The following is a 23845-nucleotide window of genomic DNA, read 5'->3' as shown; positions in this document are numbered from 1 at the left end:
GAAGGTAAACACAGATCTTGTTTTATGAATCCTCTCGACAAGAGATTACGCGAAACCTTCGTTTTCTTTTTCTCCTATCGACGAGAAAGTAAATGGAACCTTCGTTACGTCGATCTTTGACAAGAATACTATTACATAAAAACTTGTTCGCGATGACTTTCGATTCGCCACCGTAGATTGCACCGAAGAAATCCCAGCTTAACGTCGAGGGTATCTCGAACCGAATGCCTCTGTACTCGAGAGGTCTCAAATACCACGAGCACGCGATAACGCGGATGTTTATGATTACGGATGATTTGTACGTTCTCGAGTAGACGTACTCGCCGATTACGTGGCGATTCGTGAATTCGGACAGACGTAACCCCGCTCGATTGCGATTGGATTCCTGAACCCACACAGACGCAAAATGGAGGCCGATAACCGCCAGTACCCAGACTCACGCGACCCGCGTTCACTGATTCGCTCGTGTTCGGTTTGAAATTCTCTGTCTACGTGAAACTACTATTTTATTGTGTAATATACATATATATATATATATATTTGGCCTCGCGTGGCCGAATGTACTAACCGTGCGAGTACATTGTAGATTGCTTTGTCTTCTGAGCTTTCTATCTACAAGAATCCAGTATACCTAGTCTCCGAGAAAACCTGAGCACTACCTGCTTTCTGTAATCAAGGATATAGGGTAGAGTCTGATGGACGACTCCATCCACGGAAATATAAATAACGACGTAGGGTGGTTTCGTTTCAAGTATCCCTAACGGTCTTTTATCGAAAAATGGAGCGGTCCGTTTCAATCCAATTGGAGGATCGGATGGGTCCCGCGTCGAAGGGAGTCTGCGCGTATGCATCGTTCGGCTGACTTTGGTCAATCGTGCGACCTTGAACGTGTCCGTGGCCAAGGGGTAGAGTCGCGGGAGGGTAGAACACGTCGTACACCAGCCCCGTAGACCAAAGTATCGATCCAGGAACGGAGTTGTCGGCCCTATCCCATTCGCGACGCGCATCCAACCCCTTCCCCGTCGGCGGGTCGAAAGTTTCGAGTCCTTGACGCGTCAGAGGGATGGTAGGGACGCTCCGGGACGATCAGAGGGCGAGGGTTGAAGAGCGAGGGTCGTGGATTTTACGCGAGGAAGAGGAGAAAGCGAAAGCATAAACGGAACCGAGCTGGATCAGCGGGATGATATAACGTTGCTTGGTAATAAAAAGTGACAATGATAGGCTGATAAGGCGACTAGTTCTTTACGAGCGATTCACTGTGGCGATATCGCTGCTTGGCCCTTGATCTCGCGTTCCTCTCGCTGGTTCATAGGTCGAGATGTATAGGACAGGGCTGATTGTGTCGATTGTACTCTTTTCCTTGAATATTGATCGAATTCGTTGCTTGGCGTGGCATCGTCCACAGCTTCTCTTCGTGGAGGTTGATCTACCTTATGCTATCACTGAAATTCTCGAGATTTACGCGTATCTGTTATATGCATATTAGCCCATTGCACTATTTTCACGAGTCTGACTAGCGATGAAAAGTTTTGGTCAAACTTGAAAATCACGAGTCTGGCTCGTTGTTAAATTCAGTGCGACCATTCGGACGGACGGGTTTTTTGGCGTTTTCCGAGTTTCCAGTCTAATTTATGTGGAATCGAGATTTTCGCGGGTTTATCTTAGTCTTAACATTGGTCACCGACATTGCTCGCTACGGTATCGTACATTGTTTATAATAATGTCGCGTAATAGTCATGCACATGCGAAGTTCGGACGTCAGTCGCGCTATCGTCAGAGTTAAAATTGTGTCACAGTCGTGCTAATCAGAGAGCATGCAGCGCGCGTAAGAAGCGACGAGAAACTAAACTTGAACGTGAATCTAAACCGTGACGTCACGCCTCGGAAGATGGCCTGAAACTGCAGACCAAAGGATCCCTTTGTTTTATTATGCAATCTCGGAGTGTAGCTTCCTCAGGGTCAACCCTTAGAAGTCCAAGTACTCGGACAAAGGCAAAGTTAGACGTCGCGTGGTTCCAAGTTCTTTCAGGGTCATGAACCCTTATAAGAATCATTTATACATTCAACAATTATGAGATTACAAGGCACAACCTAATTACCAACAACCTAATTCACAATTTACAAGCTTGTACTCGAATTGGAATATCGAGAGAATGACGGACTTCTGGGCGTCGGCAGAGGCCATCTCTTGGTAGCAGGACTGTACCTTCCGCATCAGTGGCCAGAATAACGTGAATTACGATCGCACGAAATCGTACGTCTCGCGCCTACGAGCTCGTTCCCTGATTGCTTCCTCCACCCCAGGAATAATATTCGTTTTATCGTGGTCGAATCCATCTTTATCCCCCTGGCTTTCGGTTACAAAGCCGTGTTCACGGTCGGGTTAAAATTACGAGTCACGGGAGCGGATCTTGGAAAAGGAGCTGAGATGTAGGCCGGGCTCCCTGCATTGTTTTCGTGCTCGTCACTCCCAAACATCATCGCTATAAGCGGCACCGTATCGTGTGCAGACGGTGACGCGAGCCACGCCGTTTTTTAGATAACGATGGAATATTTTCGACCTTGAGATCGCTGAAACCCGCACACTCAGTTTGCTCTTTCACCAAGGAGTTTGGTCCCGTTGGAACGTCTGCCGCTGGTAGTCGTCGGCCTTGAAGTGTTTAGTAGCTGTTACATCCCAACAGTTTCACCAGACCTGACCGTAAAGATACGAAAAATTGTAAAATACTTGGTAAAAACAAGAGCAACCATTCTTTCCTTGGTACGTCCTCTGTGCAAATTTATACTAGAAGAGAACTTTCTACATTACGTGTTAATTTAGACTGACGTTAATTTCTGCCGCACCGTAAATAGAAGACCAACGAAATAGTTAATAAATTCCAGGAGGTGAACAGTGAAAATAAAAAGCCCGAGTAACAATACCCGAAAAATGAAAGCAAGCTGTCGATAGCATTCGGAAAATTTAATTAAAAAATGTTTGTGGTTCATCGATATTAAAAACAAAGCAATTGCAAGTGTAGAATTCGATTTAAAAGTCCGGTATCGAATTTGAAAGTTAGGGCATTTAAGGGGTTGGGAACCGTAGCGAAGTAACCTTCCCCAACAATTCCGCTCTCGAAATCTCATCTCCATTCGGGGTAATCGTCTCCACAGCTCGTCAACAGCTCACGAGCACACGGTAAGAGCGTGTCTTTGTGCGGAACCCGTGAAGTTGTACCCCTGCCAATGCGAAAACGTCGTTCATCCTTGCCCTAGGCACCGTGCCTATTGTAACGGGGGCCTGTCTGGCAGGCTGCTGGCCAGGAGGAAAAGGGCTCGGCTACAAAAGCGGTCGGTCGTCCACGTGCATCGATTCATTCGTCACGCTGCCCCCGACCTATCCAACTCGTAACTTCAGGACTTTCGCGCGCCTCTGCATGGCCTCGTGTCGTGTGCCTACGCTTAACCGCATCCCGTCACGTGTGTGTTCTGGCGCGATTACCGGCGATCGTGCGCGCATGTGTGGACGATATAACGAACACAAAACGAAGACCCTTGCCAGAAGAGGCACATCCTCTGCAGTCCCACGATGCTGGCTCGAACTCTTTTAAAACGAGTTCAAAATTCAACGATACTTGAGATTTTTTTTCCGAGGAAACTATTCGATGCATCGATCACAAATTTTCTATTCGTATTCGGCGGTGTTTTGCCAAGCTACAGGAATTTTGTCGAGTATCGATCGCTGTTTTTCGCGGGAGCAATGTAATTGGAGTTACTTTTACATCCTATACGTGCTTACGCGGGTTATTTCGTTTTACTCGTTATTCGCAATTCGGATGCAGATAGGAGTCCCGTGCATGCGCCGAGGCGTTCGAAAACGCGACAAGGCTGTACCATCGAATCGAATTATCACTGGCCTCTCTTATCCTGTTTTGTCAAGCCTCTCGAGGTCGCTTCCCCATGGACTCCAGTTGTAATTGTATCAAAACATTAAAGCGGAGCTTCAGCTGGCGTTATCGCCGCGATAATGCGTCTCAAGGCCGCCGCCGGGATAATTGGCCAAAATCGTTTCGGTATTGTGTAACGTCGGATAACCCTCGCTCGGTCATTTTCGAAACCTTCGCCCCGTCTCTGCATCGCGTTGCGTCTACCAGACGCTTTATTCGAGTTGCAGAATAAAATCGATACGCGACGATTAATTCCGTCGAATAATTTAATTTCAATTTAATTTTAATTTAATTTTTAATTCCCCGTTGAACATTTCATTCTATAATTTAAATTAGAAGAAATTGTAGTACTATCTGTAGACGATCGAAGTTTATTCGCTACGTTTTTATTAGCGTAACGGGAGGGCGCGTAAATAAAAACGCACTTCGGTACCGTTACGTTTACTTTATTTACACAATACGTGCGATTGCAGGCGTCGCGTTCGAACGAGCGAACCCTCGAGAAAACAAAAGGAGCCCAGAAGGGCCCGTCGAAAGGGCCGCAAACCACGCAGTCCGTGTTCCCCGCGATAGGTGGCGACGTAGTTTACGTATCGTACTTGAACGGTTTTACTTCTCGAAGCAGTTAAAAATAACTCCGACAGATATCAAGATTATTTCGATTAGTACAATGTAGACACACTTTACGCGTGTCGAATTTCGCGCCCTCGGTTGAAAATCCTGCTGTAATATTTCTGCGATAATTCCTTTGCGATATACGAACAAAATTAATCTCCCTTTATCTCGAAACAAGTCATAACCCTTAAAATAGAAGCAAACGTTCCCCCGGTTCCACCGTGTCACGTGTTGGCAATTTTATGGTGAGAGCATGCGACCTACAATAATTAACGTCCTTTTTTACCCGACACAGTCGTCGAGCCTCGCTAACGGAACGCTCTTTTATACGTAACATTTTCTTGTCGCTTTCGGTCTTGATGCGTGCCACCAAAGTTTCTCAGGAAAGTTGTCAGACACCGTATATGTACACGAAGGCACAAATAGCGTAACGTAAACAAGGCCGAGGAATTAATTAAATTGTGTACTCGAGCCAGCGGAACAGCTGTACCGCGCAAAAACTGATACTTCCAGAGAAACAATAATAATTACGACGTACATTCGCCTGGCATCGTTAACGATGCTTTTAATTAATCGGACAGAATCGACCACGGTTTTTTTAATAATAAAAATCGAAGCCGCAGTTTTATTCGCTTCTTTCGCCGATTTCCATTCTACCTGCGGAACGTTAATGTTTATGAAACGTGTTATACATCGCGAAATGCGACACGGTGCTTGCGTCGCGTGTTTTTCGTTCGGTAAACGAAGCTCCGAGACTGCGAAAGTAATTGCCGAGTAGAAACAATACGACGTACGTTTATCTTTAATTGCTTATAACTTGGCGCGGTAACGCGTTACATTTATGTAAAAGTGTTTAACCGCGAGGACAGCAGTTTTTCTGTCGGGTTCCCTTAACATTAACAATAAACAAATGACTCATGAAATTGATAATAACTTGTGACGAATGTGGCTCGCACAATGGTCACTGTCAGGGCCGATGTGATAAATTAAAGAAACGTTCAGCATTGGAAAAAATACGCGCTAGTTTTCGCGATGAGCCAACTGTTCGAGTACGTCGGTTGACCGGTCGCAGTAAAATAGGGTACGTGCCAGGTAGCCGCAGTAGCATAGGTTACGCACTTTACAGCCAGAATAGCATAGGCTACCCGTTAGACAGCCGCGCTCCGGGGTTTTCCATTAATATCTCCTTAACGAAGCCTCGGACAACATTTTTCCCAAGGAGAAAGTTGTTTCAAATCACCTCCCGAACTACCCCTTTCAAGGACCTTTAACATTTTTGGGACACCCTGTAGATGCAATCTTGCTGCGCCAGGCGGCGTGACTGACGCGTACCTCGAGGAGACGAGTCATGTTTGAATAGAATAAGAATAGTATTCCACGTGGAGCGCAGCTAGTTTTTAAATAAGGAGTTTCAATTAAACGAAAATTGTAAAGATACGAGTACATTTCTCCTGTAAATTTTATTTCGATTGCGAATTTAATGTTAATCTAGAGTCAGCGTAGTTTGAGAGACACTGGTATGGGAGATCGTTGAAAAATACATCCCGCTACATTTATTCCGAATCCTAAATGGCGAATACGTTTTCATCGAAACGTTGAAAGCGAGGATTCCCATAGCTCGGGTTTCAAACCCGTCACGGCACCGCTCCATTACACGAAAATGCACATACGTGTGAAGAATACGAGCCTTCCTCGTATGTTAACCTCCTCGGTCACGAATTCTTTGCCATCGTTAAAGAAAAAACTTCCCGTACTCTCGAGTTATACACGGTCGAATACGAGCAATCGACTCTTTCGAAAGAGCAAAAATTCATCTAAACGTGAACCAATTCCTTTCTGCGTTACGAAAAAAAAAAAAATTGTAAAATTTTCGAAGAATTTCTGATTCATTTTCGCGCGAGAATTTTGATTTCAGTGGATCGGTGAATCGAACTCGTCAGGAAGATTTGCTCGACACATCCTGGGCGTGGACGCTATTAATCGTTTACGTAATCTTTTCATAGTAATTATTCGCGTTCTTCTAGATAAGCCTTACTAACGAGTTATCGCTCTATGCACCAAGAATATTTCCTATTATTCTTTTAATATAGTTCCAGTAGTTCCAATAGTTCCATCGCTGATGGCCCGTAGAATGTAAACACCGATCAGATGTTTAACAATTTTTGTTACTTTTTGTTTCAGCAATCCAAGAGCGGCGCGTAACATGGCGGAGAAACAGCGCCGGGACAATCACAATACCAACATCATGGCAATGGGAAAGCTCCTGCCTATTGTCGCCGAGAGTCCGAGGAAGATGGACAAAATATCCATCCTGAGACTGGCCACCGCCTTCCTCAGGTCCCATTACAGTAAGTCGAAGAAAAATGTAGAAAAGCAAAATGCTTTCGTGTATGCTCAACTTGATCACTGAATTGTCGTCGGGCGAAGAAGAAATTCTATCATACAAACCGCTCGTAGTAATAAGGGGCGCGTGCGCGTATATGTATTTTAGTTCGACAATTATAGTAATCAGCCTTGAGTCGTGTTGGTTCCTTAGCGAGTAATTGGAGTTCGACGATAAATTATCACGGAGACTTCGGTAGTGTCTAAATTACCATTTTCAAATTTCAAGATCCGTTGGTACGATTCGTGAATCGGTCGCGTTTCCATTGTTCGTCGCAATTAACTTTGAGCGCGTTTTTTTTCTCGCATTGCAGCGCTCGGATACGGCAAGATAGACTTTCTACCTCGGGAGCTCGCCAAAATGGACTTGGAGCAGTACATCGTCGACGTGAGTACTCCTAAATACGTCCAGCTACGTTATCCTGACGTGTAGCGTGCATTAAAATCGTCTCTGTTGATTGTAATAGAACTTGATCGAAAGCGGTGGCTTCTTTATCGTGGTCACCACTACGGGGAAAATCGTTTACGTCAGCATGCAGGTCCAGGAGCACCTTGGTCACACTCAGGTAAATTTTAAAAATGACGAGACTAATTGAGACCGAGATCGAACCATTTTAGAAATCGTAATTCATTAAACTTTATCTGTATAATGCCCTCGATCGTTTTCTTCCACGAATTCTCATTCGATAAACCTCTACAGTTAAAGAAATTGCAGCGATGACAGCCAAATTCGCGAATGTGTGTCCATGGGACGCATGGGATGAATTGATAAACACTATCGATTCGTTCGTGGCTGCAGCTGGTAAGGTGCCAGCAACACGTACGAAACTGGTACCAAGGGCTGGAAATAATCGATTAAACGAATGTAACGCAAACACGCGTCCATGGCAACTGTTACGCACCCACGATCCTTTTCTCGCTCTATCTAACGTTCTCGCATATTTGCCAGCACGAGATTCGTGGTTCCCGTCCACGAATCGTTAAACGTGGCAATATACGATCGACCCCGAACCATGGTGAAATTTCAGGGACGAAAATTACTGCGAATTTGATCGCATTCGTAAACAGATCACGGTAAAGTCTACTTGAATCCGCAAGCTCGCGGCTGAACTTGTGCGTTTATCGTAGACAAGTTTGCGCATTCATGAAGACCTTAGGTGAATCGACGAACACCCCGCGTATCACGTTACATCTTTGAACGATATCTCGTTGAATTGCAAATCGAAATAAAGCTAGCGAATACGGGACGAAGCACGCATCGTCAACTCGCCGAGTGACCGCGCGAGGAAAAAAACGAATCGGGTAAGTTTCCTCCGACAAGTTCTGAAAAATGATCGAGTGCACGTGTCGCAGTTATCGTATTGAAAAATGTACGCCGTTCCATCGTCGTTCTATTGAAATAGCGTGGCGCGTGACACGGAAAACGTGTTCTCATTTTACAATACATTTCGTTTCTTTTTATTCACGCCACTCTACTGGCAACCCCCGGCATAAAGGATTGGCAACCGTTGATTTTCGCGCGAAAGAATAAAAAGTCAAATTGATTTTTAAATAACCGTGCGAAATTTCTAGATAAAATTTCGAACCTTCGGTTCCCAAGTAACGGTAACAAAATCATACGTAAACGTATATGCCGATATCCTTCGAGAGGTTAAAAGTAATAAACGTATCCAACAAGTTGATTAGTGTCGACAAAAACCGCGGCAGCCTAATAACCGTGTTTCTCGTGACATAAGGATCGCGTCGTTAAACAGACGCGTGTTATATGGCGACAGGTACAAAGTTCTAAGTGAAAGAAAACGGCAAGCATCGAGACCTTCTGCGATTCTTTTTGAATGAAAATGAATCTTTAATACAGTAAAGTCTCCTTAAGGGGGACACCACGCATTCTTCCTCGTGGTTAAACGCTTCCACGGCGAAGGGGTTAATCCGACGAATCGGCTGGGAAACGTTGGGGGCATCGTGTGCCAAGACGAGCGTGTTCACGTTCCCCGACGGTTTCCTTTTCTGCATCACCGAGTCCCGTAGCGATTTAATCGCGGCCACGGTGCACCACGCCGGCGACGCGGCTCGTTTTCGCCGCGGGAAGTTTCTCCTTGAGAACAATACCGGCTGATTGCGAGTATCTCCTTAAAAAATCTGGAGAGGATCCCGCGCAAATAAGCGTCGTCGACGCGCCTCCCCGCTTCCCGTGTCTCCTTTTCGCAATACCAGTTCCCTCGCCCATCCAACCCTGTCCACCGTCCTCAGCAACCCGTACCAGGTAGAAACTCGGCCGAACGAGCCGAGTTCGTTACGCTCGAGCGTCGAATTATCGTTACGCTCGAATCTGGAGCGCCACGGTTACCGCGGAACACCCTGGATCGATACAACACTACCCAGACGGACTCCGCGGTGGCCGTCATTTTCCGCCACGCGAGCCAGAGATCATCGATCGTTTCACTCCTGGCCATCTCGCCGATCGAGAGTGCCTCCGAGCCATTTACTCTTCGCACGCACCCCCTTCAATCTCGTTCCTATCGTCGCTTAAATTGTTGCATTACAAGAAACAAATTTTTTTTAAAGTGATTTTTTTTCCATTTCTTGACATTCCTAGCCTCTTAATAAAGAGTATAAGTATCGGTACAAGAACGTCGTTTTTCCACAGGCGGACCTGCTGGGCCACTCTCTGTACAACTTTGTCCACCCCAAAGACCACGACGAGCTCACGAAGAACCTGGTCCCGGACGAGATGCAGGGTGCGGTGTCGTCGTCGTTGGCTCAGATCACCGACTCCGCGAACGACAACTCCAGCTCCTCCGAGGACTCGGCGTCCCTAAGGAACGAGAGGAAGCCGTTCAGGGAGCAGAGACGGAGCTTCCAGCTGAGGATGCTCCACCGAACGGCCTCCAGGCGCGAGCACGCCCAGTACGAGTGCATCGAGATCTCGGGGATGCTCAGGCTCGCTGACACTTGCAAGAACCTCGAGTTGAACGGGAGCCGAACGAGATACAAAGGTGAGAATTGCGTACACAACGTTTTTTGTCTAATGTTACATTATCGAATTGCATACGATTCATTTTGCTCCGTTATCGTTACAACATTAACATTTAAGAAATTAAGTTGTCTGTTTATATAAACATTGCCACATTGGGACGAAAGTACGCGCAGCTTTATAATAATTTGTATAACGTGATCTACGAGCAGATTTTTCTATTTTCTTTTCTTTTTTCTATTATCTATTTATTATCCGACTAGGTGATTGCATTTTCCCTGCACTTATATCTTTCCCTAGTTTCTCGTTCCAACGAACGTTTTCCTTGATAAAACCTACACACCCTGTTGGGTAAAATGATTAGCCCAATTCATCGGGGTAAAATTTCCCTAGAATTCCTTTCGATTGGCAGCCTTTTCCTTCGAGCGGCGTCCCTTCGATAGCAATTTTATCAATTCGGAGCGGAAACGGGCCAAATCACTCGATTCCACGGGCTGTGATGTTCCTCTTTTTTTATCGCGACACGTAGGGTAACGTTCGTTCTCGAACCGGTATCGCAAATATTTACTCTGGCCGCGCATTTAAATTTAGACCTTCCGTATCGTAGCTGCGAAAGGTGTAAGCGCAGTCGCGAGCATCAAGAGATTACCACCGCCTTGACCGACGCGAAACGAATTTTTTTTAACAGGAAACTCGTGGACCCAATCGAAGGAACAATTTTCTCGCGTACAAAGCATTCCCTGAACTTTAAGGAAAAATGCTGCCCCAACCGAATAACTGTCCTTCTCAGGAGTAAATCGACACGTATAAGTCATACTTAATCTGTAATGACAAGAATTTACATTTATCTGCTAGAAACCATTTAGTGCCAGGGATCGTTAGTCAAACTATTATTTAAAAAGACAGCTCGTAATTATGCCTTTCAAAGAAAGACACGCTTTCGTCCGTTTAATCATCGAGTTGATGTTTTTAGAGGTCGGTTCGACCAGCAACGACATCATTTTCGTGGGTGTAGCACGGTTACTGATGAAGCGTCCCATCACCGAAATATCGATAATAGACGCGAATAAAGACGAGTACGTCACGCGTCACTTGGTGGACGGCAGAATCATTTACTGCGACCACAGGGTGTCCGTGGTGGCCGGCTATTTATCGGAGGAAGTCTCGGGTTTGAGCGCCTTCGGTTTCATGCACAAGGACGATTTCAGGTGGACGATGATCGCGCTTCGCCAGAGTGAGTCCGCCTTCTCTTTCTTATCCAATCAGCATCGTGCCGCGGACGTTTAACCGTTTCAATGATTGCAGTGTACGATCGCGCGGAGACCTGTGGATCATCCTGTTACAGGCTACTGTCCAAACCGGGGGAATTTATTTATTTACGCACACACGGCTATTTAGAGTTCGACAAGGACACGCAGACCGTCGAATCTTTCGTCTGCATCAACACGTTGGTCTCGTAAGTTCTCGAATTATTAATGCTACCTGCGTATTTTTTGTATGATATAAATGTATAATTGGGCTTATAGAGGATTAAATCCATGCAGAATGTAAATGAGAATTTATTTTTTCCAGGGAGGAGGAAGGTATCCAACTGGTGAAGCAAATGAAGAAAAGATACTCGGCGACGGTGTCCGATACTAGAATCGCGATGATCCAGGACAAAGACGATGTATCCATCGAAATGGTAATTTATCCAATTGGAATAATACAATGTTTCTTTCTACATACCATCGCCGGTTGCAACGCGCACCTGCATTCTTCTTGCAAAGAATTGTACCTAAAAATGGGAATTGTCTGTTACAGGGTACGGACTCGCAGCAATCAAATTCCAAGAGCAGCGTGGGAGACCCCTCCCAGGTGGAAGACGCCGTCACGCACCTGGTTAGCGACCTATCGTCGTCGTCGGTCTCGGAAAATTCCCTCACGGCGACGCCTGTACCGAACGAACAATTCGTGAAGGCTGCCATAGTTTCGCAGCACTTGCCTCCGGCGGCTGCGCAAGCCAGCAAAATCGGCATAAAGAAGATCGACCATTACTTGGTGGTGCAAGGGAAAGGGAATCGGACTCCCAAGCAAGAGCAGAAAGCGGTTACCAGTGGGAAACAGATTCACGAAGAGGGGAATTCCAGGCCTTCGGGGAAGTCGTTACCGATCGGTTCACCGCGCGATGCTCACGACGACGGAAAAGACAAGACGGACGAAACGACACCAGGGCAAGTCGGTAGCATGATCGTTCCGAATGATTTAAGCGTGGAGCCATGCGTGAACGTTCCACATATACCTGGAACGTCTCGTTTGGACGATCCTCTGAGCATAGAGACGCTGAATCCCGCGGAGATCGAGGAGTCTATCATAAACGTCTCGAGTACCCTCCCGCTGTGCGACGATATTCCGTGCGACATCAAAGTTGAGAACGTCATGGACGTTTTCGATCACGCGCAGGACCCCCTGATCGAATACCCGGAGAGCGTACCCCTAGTCGACGATAGTATAGTCACCGATTCGAGATCAAGCCACCAGTACCCGTTGAAAAGGATATACAGCGACGAAGACGTTAGGACAATTTGCAATAAGAAGAGACACATTATCGATCCTTACACGAGGCCTGACACGAACGACGAGGAGCAGAACGTTCCATATTGTAGGCCGTACGGTACCGAGGAGTTTCCAGAAATCACGTCCAACTACAGCCAGTACAACAACATGAATTCGCAGTTGCTGAGGATCGCAGAGTCACCGAATTCTACCTTGGACGAGCTAACCGTTGACTACCAGGAAGTCGATCCAGGTACTGCACTCTCCCTAGCCCCCTCGTAGTGGGGTACTGAGTTCAGTACCCTTTAGACACCCCCCCCCCCCTCCATAATTAAACAGGTGAGGTGAGGTTCTACTGTATATCTATTGCGCTGGTTTATTGTTCACACACACCTCGTTTAAAAATTATAAACAGACAACGTTGTTCCTCGTACTCATATAAACATTTTGATTGGGCCTGTTACAGATCTAATAGTGAAAATGATTTTTGAAAGTAAGTACACACGTGTACGCATATATTATCGTCCGTACCGATGAAGATTTTCACGTCTGTTTCGTTCGATTATTTTTAGATACCTTCAACGATGCGAAAGTGCAAATAGCGGATCACAATGTAAGTGAAGGTCATCGAGCGTTTTAATAACGACGAGACGAGAGGAAAAGTTCATTGTTACTGTTATTTGCAGCAGGCGATCAATAAGGAAATAAGGAGGACGCATCTTAAACTTAAGAACAGCATGGCGTTACAGGAGTCGCAGTTAGACGTCCTGGCACGGGACCTGAAGAACCCAGCGTTGCAAGCACAAAGAGGAAGCTTAACGCCGTTACAGGTAACGACGATTGTAGCGAACGATCTTTCATCGTGTTTACGCGAAATTTGTCGTTTTATGTTTCAGGCAGAGCATAACAGGCAAAAACAAATGCTCGAGTCGCTGCAACAAGACCACCATAATATTCAGATGAACATAAAGCAGAATATCGGAGTGTAAAGATGGTCAGAGATACGTGAGACATAAAGTTTTAATGAACGTAATGAAGGAGCCCTTCGCGAGATATTTAATGGAAACACTGCTTCGTGAAAATCACATGCCAGAGAAATCAGTGTACACGAAGGGACTGAAAACACCACCTGGTGATGCGCGACTGCGCATTGAATATACCGGTGAGGTTTGTCGTAACTCGTTCCTTTCCAAATACCAGTGATACAATGGCAAAGTGGGAAACGACTGGTAGTCACATCGACAATCGACGACGTTCTATCAGCGTTGATCTGTATCGTTCTACGGCTCATCAAGCGAGAGATAACGGTGTTTATCCGAGATTGGTGGGGCTGAAATAGAACGCCGATCAAGAGAACTTCGGTGTTCTCGCGTTGAAGAAAAGAAGAGGCACGTCGTGTGAGTAAAGTATACACGAGATAATCAACGGGTATACTCCGTGCTGTACACACGTAAACTACTCTGTTAAATCCGAATTATGAACGTTGTACATACATACCTAGACCCTCATGTTTGGCGGAAATATGAACGATCATATGATTCCGATAACTGCGCGAGCATCCATAACGAAAGCGGTGTTGTAAATGACGGGCGCGTGCGTTTTACATTTTTCAAAGGTCCAATGTTGCGAAATTTAAAGATTTTATCATACCAAACTTGTAAATAGTGTGGACTCAATTTTAAATGGCCCCGCTATTCGTTTAACCCTCAGGGCCGTTTTGTTCGGCCACTGCTTGGCGAAAACAATTTCCACGTCGAATAGATCACGGTATATAAACATATATATCGGATGGATACAGCACCAGTTCTGTTTAAATTCTGTTCGTTGTAGGACGCCACTTGCAACGACAAAGAACAACAGAACGCTCACCGAGTTCGATTCGAATTTTACTAGCGAAAACGAGCTGACAGTACAAAATTTCTTTTACGAATAAAATATACGCTTTTGCGAGAAAAGGCGTTAAACAGAATGCTAGGTACGCAATCGTATCGAGATTTTATTGTTGTTACGCGATAACGATAACGATAAAACATTTACCGTGAATGTCGCAAAACTTATGTAATATTATTCATTTGTTTTTCTACCCCGGAAGGAAACTCAAACTTAAATGAAGCGCGCGGACTGCTTATTTCTATGTATGCAATTACATATTCACTATTCGCGACATAAACATGCGCTTTCGAGCATTTTACACGTATCGATTTGTTATTTGTACAAATTTTTTACTTCGAGAAATTTTATGTTGGACGTGAAAACAAAATTATCGACACTTTTTAACGTGAAATCGACACGATCGATTCCTATCGCGTGCATAAATAAATATTATATCTCGTGTTTGTAATCGTTCTGTTATGGAGAACTTTTTTTTTTTTTTAAGACTTTACTGGCCTCGTTATCCACCCAATATTATGTTACTTTATATTACTTTATTAATAATGGTTAAGCGTTTAGTATCTATCGATGAGTAGCATAATAATGTTCGCGATCGGTTCGTGTGCAATTATTATCATATAATAAATGCGCATAAGTCGATCACCTTTTAAGGGACGGTTGACAAAATACACGAATAAGCATAATCGAGCAAATGAATTTGCGATTCGATATAAAATAAGAAAAAAAAAGAAAAAAAAAGAAGAGATGTTAAAATATACAGGATGGAATTATGCGCATGATAAAAAGACCGACGCGCAATTATTATTGACATATTCAACACCAATGAATAACAGATCTACATCATTTTAGTTCCATTTTCCTATGTACAAGTATAAATAAGGCTGATACTGTAAATAAGAATTCCGTACGTCTCAGTGATCGGTGTTACCGATCAAAGAAATAGCAGGTGTTTTTTTTTTTTTTGTGAATTTTTCATCGTTCATTCATATTGTACATCTATTTGCAAAGCGTGTGCTATTTCCCAAATACGTTTAGAGTTATTCACGCTCCTACGTGGGCCGATACCGGCCGCTGGTGTCGGTGCGGTTTAGAATCGTAACGTAGTTTATAAATAATGCTAATCATACGGGTAGTCCACCCCGTCCCTTCCCCCTTTTCACGTATGTTCCCGTTGCAATGACGCGACAAGGAATAAATAATAATCCCATAAGCATGATACCCTCTAGAGCAACAATATTTATGCGAACTCAAGTTGAAGAAATATATAGTCGTACTATTTTACGAGCTTTATGACTTACAAAGAATTGTTATGTAAATTATGTATTTATTTTGAACAGGAACGATGTTTAATCGGTGTACAGGCAGGGATTGTGTAACTATGAAAAAAGAGGGGATTATCTGCGCATACTTATATATGTAAACATCATATTCATTGTAAAAAGAAGAAAATGGTCGACAACTCGTTTTCGTGTAATTGGCAATTGATGTCGAAGCGTAACGAGGTAGTAGACCGTCGTTCGAATTTGTTCAGCTGGGATCGTTTTATATACATATTCCTATATACGTATAGGAGCATGTAACAACATGTTACGAAAAGCTTACGATATAAGCTATGCTCACATTTTTCCGTCAAAATGGATTCGAGCGTCCTTTCCTCGTAATCGCTATCATGTTACTAAAGAAGATGAATGACCGTTGCATAATCCACCGTGTCGTGAGCGTTTAGTTAAGTGAATAGCAGACTTTCCAATTCGTCATAATCATTGTAGTACAAACAGCAAGTTTAAAGTGTCTGTGTTTAATGTCACTCTCGCTCCTGTAATCTATCAAGCAAATTGTAAATGTGTTTTCGTGATCCTCAGCGATGCGACTCGAGCTTAGCCATCGTGCTCATGTTTTATATGTCTCAAGAAATTGTACGTAGAAACGGTATTTCTACAATTAATCGTTATTGGAAATCACCAATCGAGCTAGATACGAGTACGAATATCTACGATATTTCGTTAATTAAAATTATTATTATAATTATAACACCCGTAAGCGATTTTCATGTGTTACTCGAAACGTCACAGTAGGACTACTGTAATCCAACTCAAAATATTAATAGTCATGGGTGATTCGTTAAAAATTGGTAAACGACAAAAGATTGATTGATTTTTAAAGTAACATAGTACGTTATGAAATTTATAGTGTTCGAAGAGTACCCTCCTGACTTGTCAATATGAAGTGATCAAACATCGATGACTATAATTATTTTAATCGTAAACGTGTTTCAAGTGACAATTTTTTACGAATCGTACGGTACGAACATTCATCGCTGATAATGAAAAACATGTATTGGAAGGCAGGGCAAAAGAAGATCCATAATTCTGGAGCGTTTACGCAGAAATAAGATTATTCTGCTAATACTCGAGGAAGTAAAAATATTCGTAATGAAGATGAGCAGATATCAACGTGACATAGACAGATGGCACTACAGAATTCGCTAAACTAACGTTTAATCTTACGATATTGTACATATTACCTTTATTATATTTTATACTCTGCTGTTTGCACATAAGTGATTTTTACAATTTCTTTCTGTAAGTTACATATGCAAGCACAATTGGACTCGATTGTGTACATTCTCCCTGTACAGTTTATATATGTATCTTTAGGAACAGAACGTTGCTAAAATGTCTATTCAATCATAGTTAAATCACGCTATTGATTTGCGTCCGTTCTATACGTTAAGCAGTCTTGGAAAAATTTTATGTGAAACGATCGTCTCTTCGTGATCATGTTTGTAAAAATGGATACGCAAAATTTCAAGCGTTTCACTACGTGCTCATTCTTCCGACGAAGAAGCTTAAAAATTTCTATCGACAGTATTACACCTCCACGCATGTAATGACACAATCGAACATTGGTCATAATTCATCACTTATTAAGAAAATTACGACAAAACGAATATTTCTGTAAACGACGGAACGAAAGAAGTCTTTCGAAGCAAGAGTTTACCATATATACAAACATTAATTTCGAGGGACTCGTTTCCTACTATCTGATTGAACAAAAATAGAAGAAACAAAATGCGATGGAAACATCTTTATTAACTCTATTCGTATAACAAATTGTTTCGAAATACATTGAATGCAAGTAAAGGATAATAAAACTTATGTAAACAAGCATGAATAATAATAATAATAATAATAAAAAAAGAAGAATGGATTCCTAATGTAATCAGTAAAGAAATATTATAATGATCGGGATCATATACACGTATAACTTGTGTCAAGACTGAATTATCAAGACTTCGTAGGAGGTGAAACATTTTTGTAAATAATACTGCCTGAAAGAAATATATGTAGAAATTATATGAAGATTACAGAAGTTGCAACCCTCAATTTAATATATTTTCACCCTATATCCTGCCTGCGCTGTGAAGTTCCATGGATTGATTTCTCGATCGTGATTTATAACAATGTAATAGTTGAAATCACGAGTTATTTATTACGCAACAGATTCTTAAAATAAACGCAGAACCTCTGCAAAGATAGAGTTACAGACCTTATCACATTAAACACCATCGCACGATCGATAGTAATTTTTTTCTCTTCTTGTGAGCTGTGTTCTTGGAGTTGATTTCAATTCCAATAAAATTCGTTTACGGTTCGTACTTCATTCTCACAGACGTCAACGTCTTCAGCAAAAAATACCCCATATAAGCAAAGTGCGACAAAGATTGGGCAAGTTTCGATGTTTCTTTCTGTCTGTAAACGACAAACTAAAGTAAACGAATGATCCCCTTGGTAAGAGGACGTACCTCGGCCCTCTGTCCGCTACGAGATAAAACAAAAGTCGTTATCGGTAACAAGAGTTTATTATAATTTTCCATCGCTACGAAAATTGCAACTATACCATAATTATATCGCTCGAGCGACGGAGGTGTCGAATCGAATCCCCAATCGAGTGTCTCGACGAAAGAACATGGAAAGCTCGAACAAGAACGAACGATGACTCGGTTTCGTTTCGGAGTAATCGACAACTGTACCATTAAAGAAAATCGAGCCAACGTTTCGGGTGTGTGAGGGTAACGGAAGTCGGGGGCATAAACGCAGTGAAAAGTTGTATATTTTGTTGCATCACGCACCAATTTTATTCTACTCGACGACGTAATTATCTTCGATGGAAAATCGAGAGAAGAAACTTTCGTCGATCGTCGAAATCGCAACAATGACTTTGCACGCGGATGATATTAATTTGTACCTAATTATGAGAAAATAAATCGGAAAGGCACGATACTCGAGGCGATCACAATCAAAGGCACGTACAATTGATAGACGATGGTGCAGATAGAGTCTCTTAGCAATGAGTAAGCACTGCGGTTTGTCTCTCAATTTTTATTTAACATACTGTGTGTAATCGAGCTTAAGGTTTAATACGTGTACAGCGTGGATCAAATCCCAAGCACGTGATCGCGCAAATATTCAACGTAAACAATAGAAACCTCATAGTGTTCATCGCGTTCGAAATAAAATCACGATTTCGTCGCGATGACGACCATCTGGTATCGAAACCGGGGCTGGGACCGAGTCGAAATTCGTAGAATATCCTCGCGAAATTAGTCCAACAGGCCCAGCCCCAGTCGGAACCAAATTACGAGACCATCGTGAGATTGTCGCGAAACGACGCGATAATCGGTACAAATTAATAATCGCGGCCCTCCCCATGGATATCGATATTCCTGTTCATTGTTCGGTGCGTGCGATTTGATTCGTACCGCATCAACGGTTGGCGAGACGCTGCAACGCAGTAGAATCGTTACAATTTAAATACAGAGGCCAATGTGCGTTTCGATAACAAATAGACGTGAACGTAGAACGACTCGCGGAATCGATGAATCGTCGTGAACGGCGAGCCTTATCGTTACGAACGTAACCTACAAACAACGATCCGTTCGCAAAGAAAGATAGAAAAATATACGGTGTGTCCCTAACGCGGCACGATCAAATATTCTTTCGATCCGTGCGTCTCGCGATCGTTTCGAAACGATCTTCCTTTTTCTTTTTTCGTTTCGTTGCCACCGATTATTCGAAAAGAAAGAACAATAAGAAACAACGAATCGCGTCGGACTTCTCCAAAACGAGACAAACGCGATCGATCGAATTATTAGGGCAAAGACAAACGCAACGTGTAAATGGAAAAATTTAATAAGAAACAAGTGTTCGGTGGCTCTCTTCGGAATACCATACAATATATACAATCTACGACAAGTAAAACACATTTAACGTTATCGAGAAGATGATTTTTAAGCGATATCGAGAGAGAAAGGAAAGGATTTGGAACGGTAGATAGGTGCTCTCTAGGAGTTCTAGGTAAAAATTAGAAAAAGGATAGGGTAGAACCAGAGGTCGGATAAATGGGAATCGATTACGTTGCCCTCACTTTGGAGAAGTATCGCATGCGTTAAACACAGGCCAGAAAGAGGATTCGCGCAAGCAATCCGAACGAAAAGCAAACGAAGAAATCGTCGCGTTTCAAACGTCGGAACGATCCACACTATTGTCGTTTTGTTTTCTCTACGTGTTCGCTAGTCGGATATCTTGGTCAAAGGATCGAAAGGTTAACGATTAGTCCTTATCGGTAGTAATTAGTGTACGTTATTCGTATTATTTAAAGATCTTTTTTTTTTGTTTTCTTCAGCCGGTGTTCAGCTCGCGTCTCGTCGTAACGAAAAAGACGAAATCATTCCGGATGATGCAATCGTTCGCTCAATTGTTTAACGATGGGTCGTGCTTATTATGAGACGAAGGGGATCGTATGGGGGGAGGAGGAGGGGGAGGAGGAGGAGGAGGAGATGAGAAATGGTACCAACGCGGAATCCAGAAGTCAATAATAATCGTTGAAACGAAAATGGCGCTGAATCGGTCCCGTCGCGACGCTTTCCGAGGATGCTGGGGTACACGTACGTATAATGTATATGTATACGTTCGTATATCTTATATGCATAGGTACCCATACACTTTTCATATAGATATACGTATATGTATACATATATGTGTACGTATAGAATTGGGTGTTTGATTCGCGTCTGTCATTTCATATCTACAGCTAAGGGCAGTATATACAGGGGACAAAGGAGTGTGAGATTTATCTTTTTCCTCCGTAGCCGCTATACGACAGGCCAGCAGTATAATCTATTCGATATAGATATCCTCTATCGGGAAAGCAGTCTCGATGAACTTCGTGTAGAACCGATGGAAAGCACGCCTAGGAAGAGAACGGTATTGGCAAATTACGAACTGTTGCAAACTGATAAGTGCATCGACGGTAAAATAACATACAGTCAGTCTCATAAGTAGACCGTGGATGTTTACGTATTTAAAATGTATAAAATATCAACAATAATTCAGACATACTTTCGTTTAAGTTTCCCTATTAAAGAAGTTTGTCCGAATTAAATGATCATGGCGTTCATTGTAAATATGTACACGTGTAAAGTTTATTCGTTCTAATTTAGACAAACTTCTTCGACAGAGGGTGCGAATACTTATGAGACTGGCTTTATATATACTTGGCCTACAGCACACATGTCCACTTGCAGAGTTTCTAAGAGAAATTGAATAAATATTGTATGTGTGTTGCAAGCCTTCGATAAAATATATGAAATAACAATGGTTACCCGACGGCTTCGGCAACGGGCCTCGTGGATTCTTGACCAATGAAGACGTGGCAAGCGAACCTTTGCAAGGTGGGGTGCTTCGTGATGAAGCCGAGGTAGCGATGATCGCGGGGATGAAACGCGCAAAACGAGACGTTCTTAAGCGAGTAGAAATAATCGTGGCAGGGCCCCTTACTTTTCTGCAATAACGTAGACATCATTAACAAGACCGTGACACGATTCCTTTGAAATATTAGGTTGGTAAGAAATCAATGTCGGTTCTCGAACTATATATATCTTAGGGGTGGCGTGAAAAATCACGTTTAATTTCGTTCCAGAGAACGAAAGCCAAAGAGATTTACCCGCGGTTTACTCCTGTCGACCATTCGAAGACCTTGATCGGACACTTCCAGGATGCAGCTCTGCGAGACAGGCGACTCGTGCGAGTTCCCGACGATTCTTCGCACTGCTTGACAAACGACACCCGTACCTTTGTGCGCCAAGGTCTCCACGGATCCCAAGTAACCCAGAAGGTATCGTTCCCTCTTCACCTTGGGCGCCGTGGGATCGAAGTCGCTGTAGTCCATGTCCACCGCGTATGCCGACGGAAAGATGCCTTGACGGCCGGTTCTCAGGTTGACCCCTTCGAATCGAAAACGCAGAGCAATGAATTTAGGGGCCGTTATACGCTTTGAAAGAAGATCCTAAAGCAAACTTTAATTCAACACGTTGACTACTAGGCAGAAACTCGTAAAAATTTCCGAATTGGAAGATCAAATAATTTAACACTCGTCCTGGTATTTTTTTTTTCGTTATTGCCTCACCTTCGAAATTAATTTCATTAGTTTCATTAGTAAAGATAAAAAGAGTCCGTATCGCCTGTTTAAGGGAGAGCTAGTTTTCCGCGGTGGGGAGCTCGCTTCTGGTTGAAAATAAAAGCGTGGGAGAGTGGGGTTGGACGTTATCGATCTAACGCAAGAGTTGGGCACCACGAACCTTCGCACCAGAGATCGTCGGCCTCCTTTTGAACGTAAATAGGGTCACCGATTTCGAGATCGATCTCGTCGTGGTGTCTTGGCACGAATTTGTGCAGTCCCCGATGCGTCGCCTCGAGCAGCTCCAGTTGAGTGAACGGCACACCTCCGCTTCCTTTGAAGTAACACGAGATCATTAATTGCCCTGGCCAACGAGAGCAATTCACATTCGGAGAATTTATATAAATTTATATCGCTCGTTCTTTTACAATTTCGTTACATCTAGGACGACATTAAAAAGTATACTGGTGTGCAGAGAGGAGATTCATTGTGTGATTCTATTCTGTGTTTACATTGGGCTCGAGTCGAGCGTCGAGCGTAGAAAGGGACAGAGAAAGAGAAAGAGGTCCGAGGAAACGAGCGAAAGGCGAAAGGACTGATTAACCAAGATAGCGTTAAAAGTGAAATAGAAAGAATTTATTGAATCAAGAAATAAACAACTCCAAGAGGCTTAAATAATAATCCATGTGCATTGAATAGCATCGTGCATTTAATTTTAATCGCGTCGAGGGTGAAAAATCGGTAGCAATCTTTCGAAAGAAATCACCTGGCGTACTGCTAGGCGAAGCCGAGTCAGTGTTCTGCAGGGTGTTGCAGGGTATCGGAGATACACTTTTCGGCCCGTTTTCCGGCGAGTGGGCGGTGGAGTGGCCACTGTCGGTGGCCAATCGCTCGCTGTCGGGTGAGCTATCCTCGTGGCGAAGCCTCGAATGGCATTTTCTCAACACCAACTGCGGCCTGATGGAACTCGAACCGTTGGCTGCGCTAAGTTCGTCCGCCAGGGACGACGAGGACTGCATGGACATGTGACCGATGGGCAGACCTGCGAAGAGGGTATGATCAAAAGTATCTTTTCAATGGCAGCGGAAGATGATTGTAAGATCAAGGTTTCTATTGATTCACGCACGGTCGTAGGCTCGTGTAACACGAATTCGTGCTACGCACGGATACCTTTCCCCGAAACGACGAGACAGTTGAAAAACTGGATGCTCAACATGGCGACGTCCACGTTGAACCGAACCACCGTTGAGACACGCGATCGATGCGCATCGGTACAGCGACGACTGATCGCGTGTGGCCATCGCAACGAGTCTTTCAGATCCGCGGATCTCGAACGAGAGACGTAAGTAAATGTCATTATGGATATTCTTTCGTTGCGGTTGACGATTCTGCGGTTGGATTAGCGATATCGTCAATATCCGCGGATCTACGCAGGTGATGAGAAACACGTACGAATATGATCGATTCGTAACCGAGATTGCGTTGCCTAAGGTCACGATATTCTAGAGCGATACTTTGTTTACAGAGTTAGGCCGGTCGGGTTTTTATTCCTTCCTCTGCTCCTACGAGATGGCAACCGAATCGACAACCCACGAAAGGGGCACCCCTGCGCCTACAAGGTGGCAACCGAACCGACAAGCAGGCTAGTATCGGTTGCAGCATACCAGGGGCACCTGTACGCCTACGATATAGCAGCCGGTCAACCAACTGGCGAACAACGGTTGCCAACTAACAGGGGCATACTCCACGCTTACTTGATGACAACAAAATTTTCGTTCACTTTTCAACATCTAACACCTCTTGACAGCTCTTAACACACATTCTAGCATCTCCTAACACTTTCTAACACCTTCTAACATCTCCTAACGCCTTCTAACATCTCCTAACAGCCTCCAACATCTCCTCTAACATCTCCTAACAATTCCTAACATCTCCTAACGCCTTCTAACATCTCCTAACAGCCTCCAACATCTCCTCTAACATCTCCTAAGATCTCCTAACACCATCTAACATCTCCTAACGCCTTCCAACATATCCTCTAACATCTCCTAACATTTCCTAA

General features: G+C 43.7%; 2 protein-coding genes across 8 annotated transcripts in view; one reads left to right on the top strand and one right to left on the bottom strand.

The window, feature by feature from the left end:
* Positions 1 to 15110, top strand: part of LOC128872461 (neuronal PAS domain-containing protein 2-like) — a 51551-nt gene extending 36441 nt beyond the window's left edge. For 3 of the 4 annotated variants that reach the window (XM_054115165.1, XM_054115166.1, XM_054115163.1), the window contains 12 exons: positions 6723 to 6889; positions 7238 to 7311; positions 7391 to 7489; positions 9571 to 9919; positions 10871 to 11131; positions 11203 to 11353; positions 11470 to 11581; positions 11701 to 12685; positions 12899 to 12925; positions 13005 to 13045; positions 13119 to 13262; positions 13329 to 15110. In XM_054115165.1, the coding sequence (XP_053971140.1) occupies positions 6723 to 6889; positions 7238 to 7311; positions 7391 to 7489; positions 9571 to 9919; positions 10871 to 11131; positions 11203 to 11353; positions 11470 to 11581; positions 11701 to 12685; positions 12899 to 12925; positions 13005 to 13045; positions 13119 to 13262; positions 13329 to 13421 (2503 nt within the window). In that variant the 3' untranslated portion in view covers positions 13422 to 15110. The remainder of the gene's footprint in view (positions 1 to 6722; positions 6890 to 7237; positions 7312 to 7390; positions 7490 to 9570; positions 9920 to 10870; positions 11132 to 11202; positions 11354 to 11469; positions 11582 to 11700; positions 12686 to 12898; positions 12926 to 13004; positions 13046 to 13118; positions 13263 to 13328) is intronic. The other variant, XM_054115164.1, reaches the window with a different exon arrangement.
* Positions 15111 to 19501: 4391 nt separating this feature from the next.
* The window catches only part of LOC128872462 (JNK-interacting protein 1), a 10240-nt gene continuing 5896 nt past the window's right edge, over positions 19502 to 23845 (bottom strand). For all 4 annotated transcript variants that reach the window (XM_054115167.1, XM_054115169.1, XM_054115168.1 and 1 more), the window contains exons 4-8: positions 22550 to 22825; positions 21965 to 22117; positions 21331 to 21611; positions 20990 to 21168; positions 19502 to 20577 (exon numbers count right to left, since the gene is read on the bottom strand). In XM_054115167.1, coding sequence (XP_053971142.1) covers positions 20505 to 20577; positions 20990 to 21168; positions 21331 to 21611; positions 21965 to 22117; positions 22550 to 22825 — 962 coding nt within the window. In that variant the 3' untranslated portion in view covers positions 19502 to 20504. The remainder of the gene's footprint in view (positions 20578 to 20989; positions 21169 to 21330; positions 21612 to 21964; positions 22118 to 22549; positions 22826 to 23845) is intronic.

The sequence above is a fragment of the Hylaeus volcanicus genome, chromosome 2 (assembly GCF_026283585.1).
Source record: "Hylaeus volcanicus isolate JK05 chromosome 2, UHH_iyHylVolc1.0_haploid, whole genome shotgun sequence".
Lineage (NCBI taxonomy): Eukaryota > Metazoa > Arthropoda > Insecta > Hymenoptera > Colletidae > Hylaeus > Hylaeus volcanicus.
The sequence above is the reverse complement of the archived record's forward strand: the minus strand, read 5'-3'. Positions and strand labels throughout refer to the sequence as shown.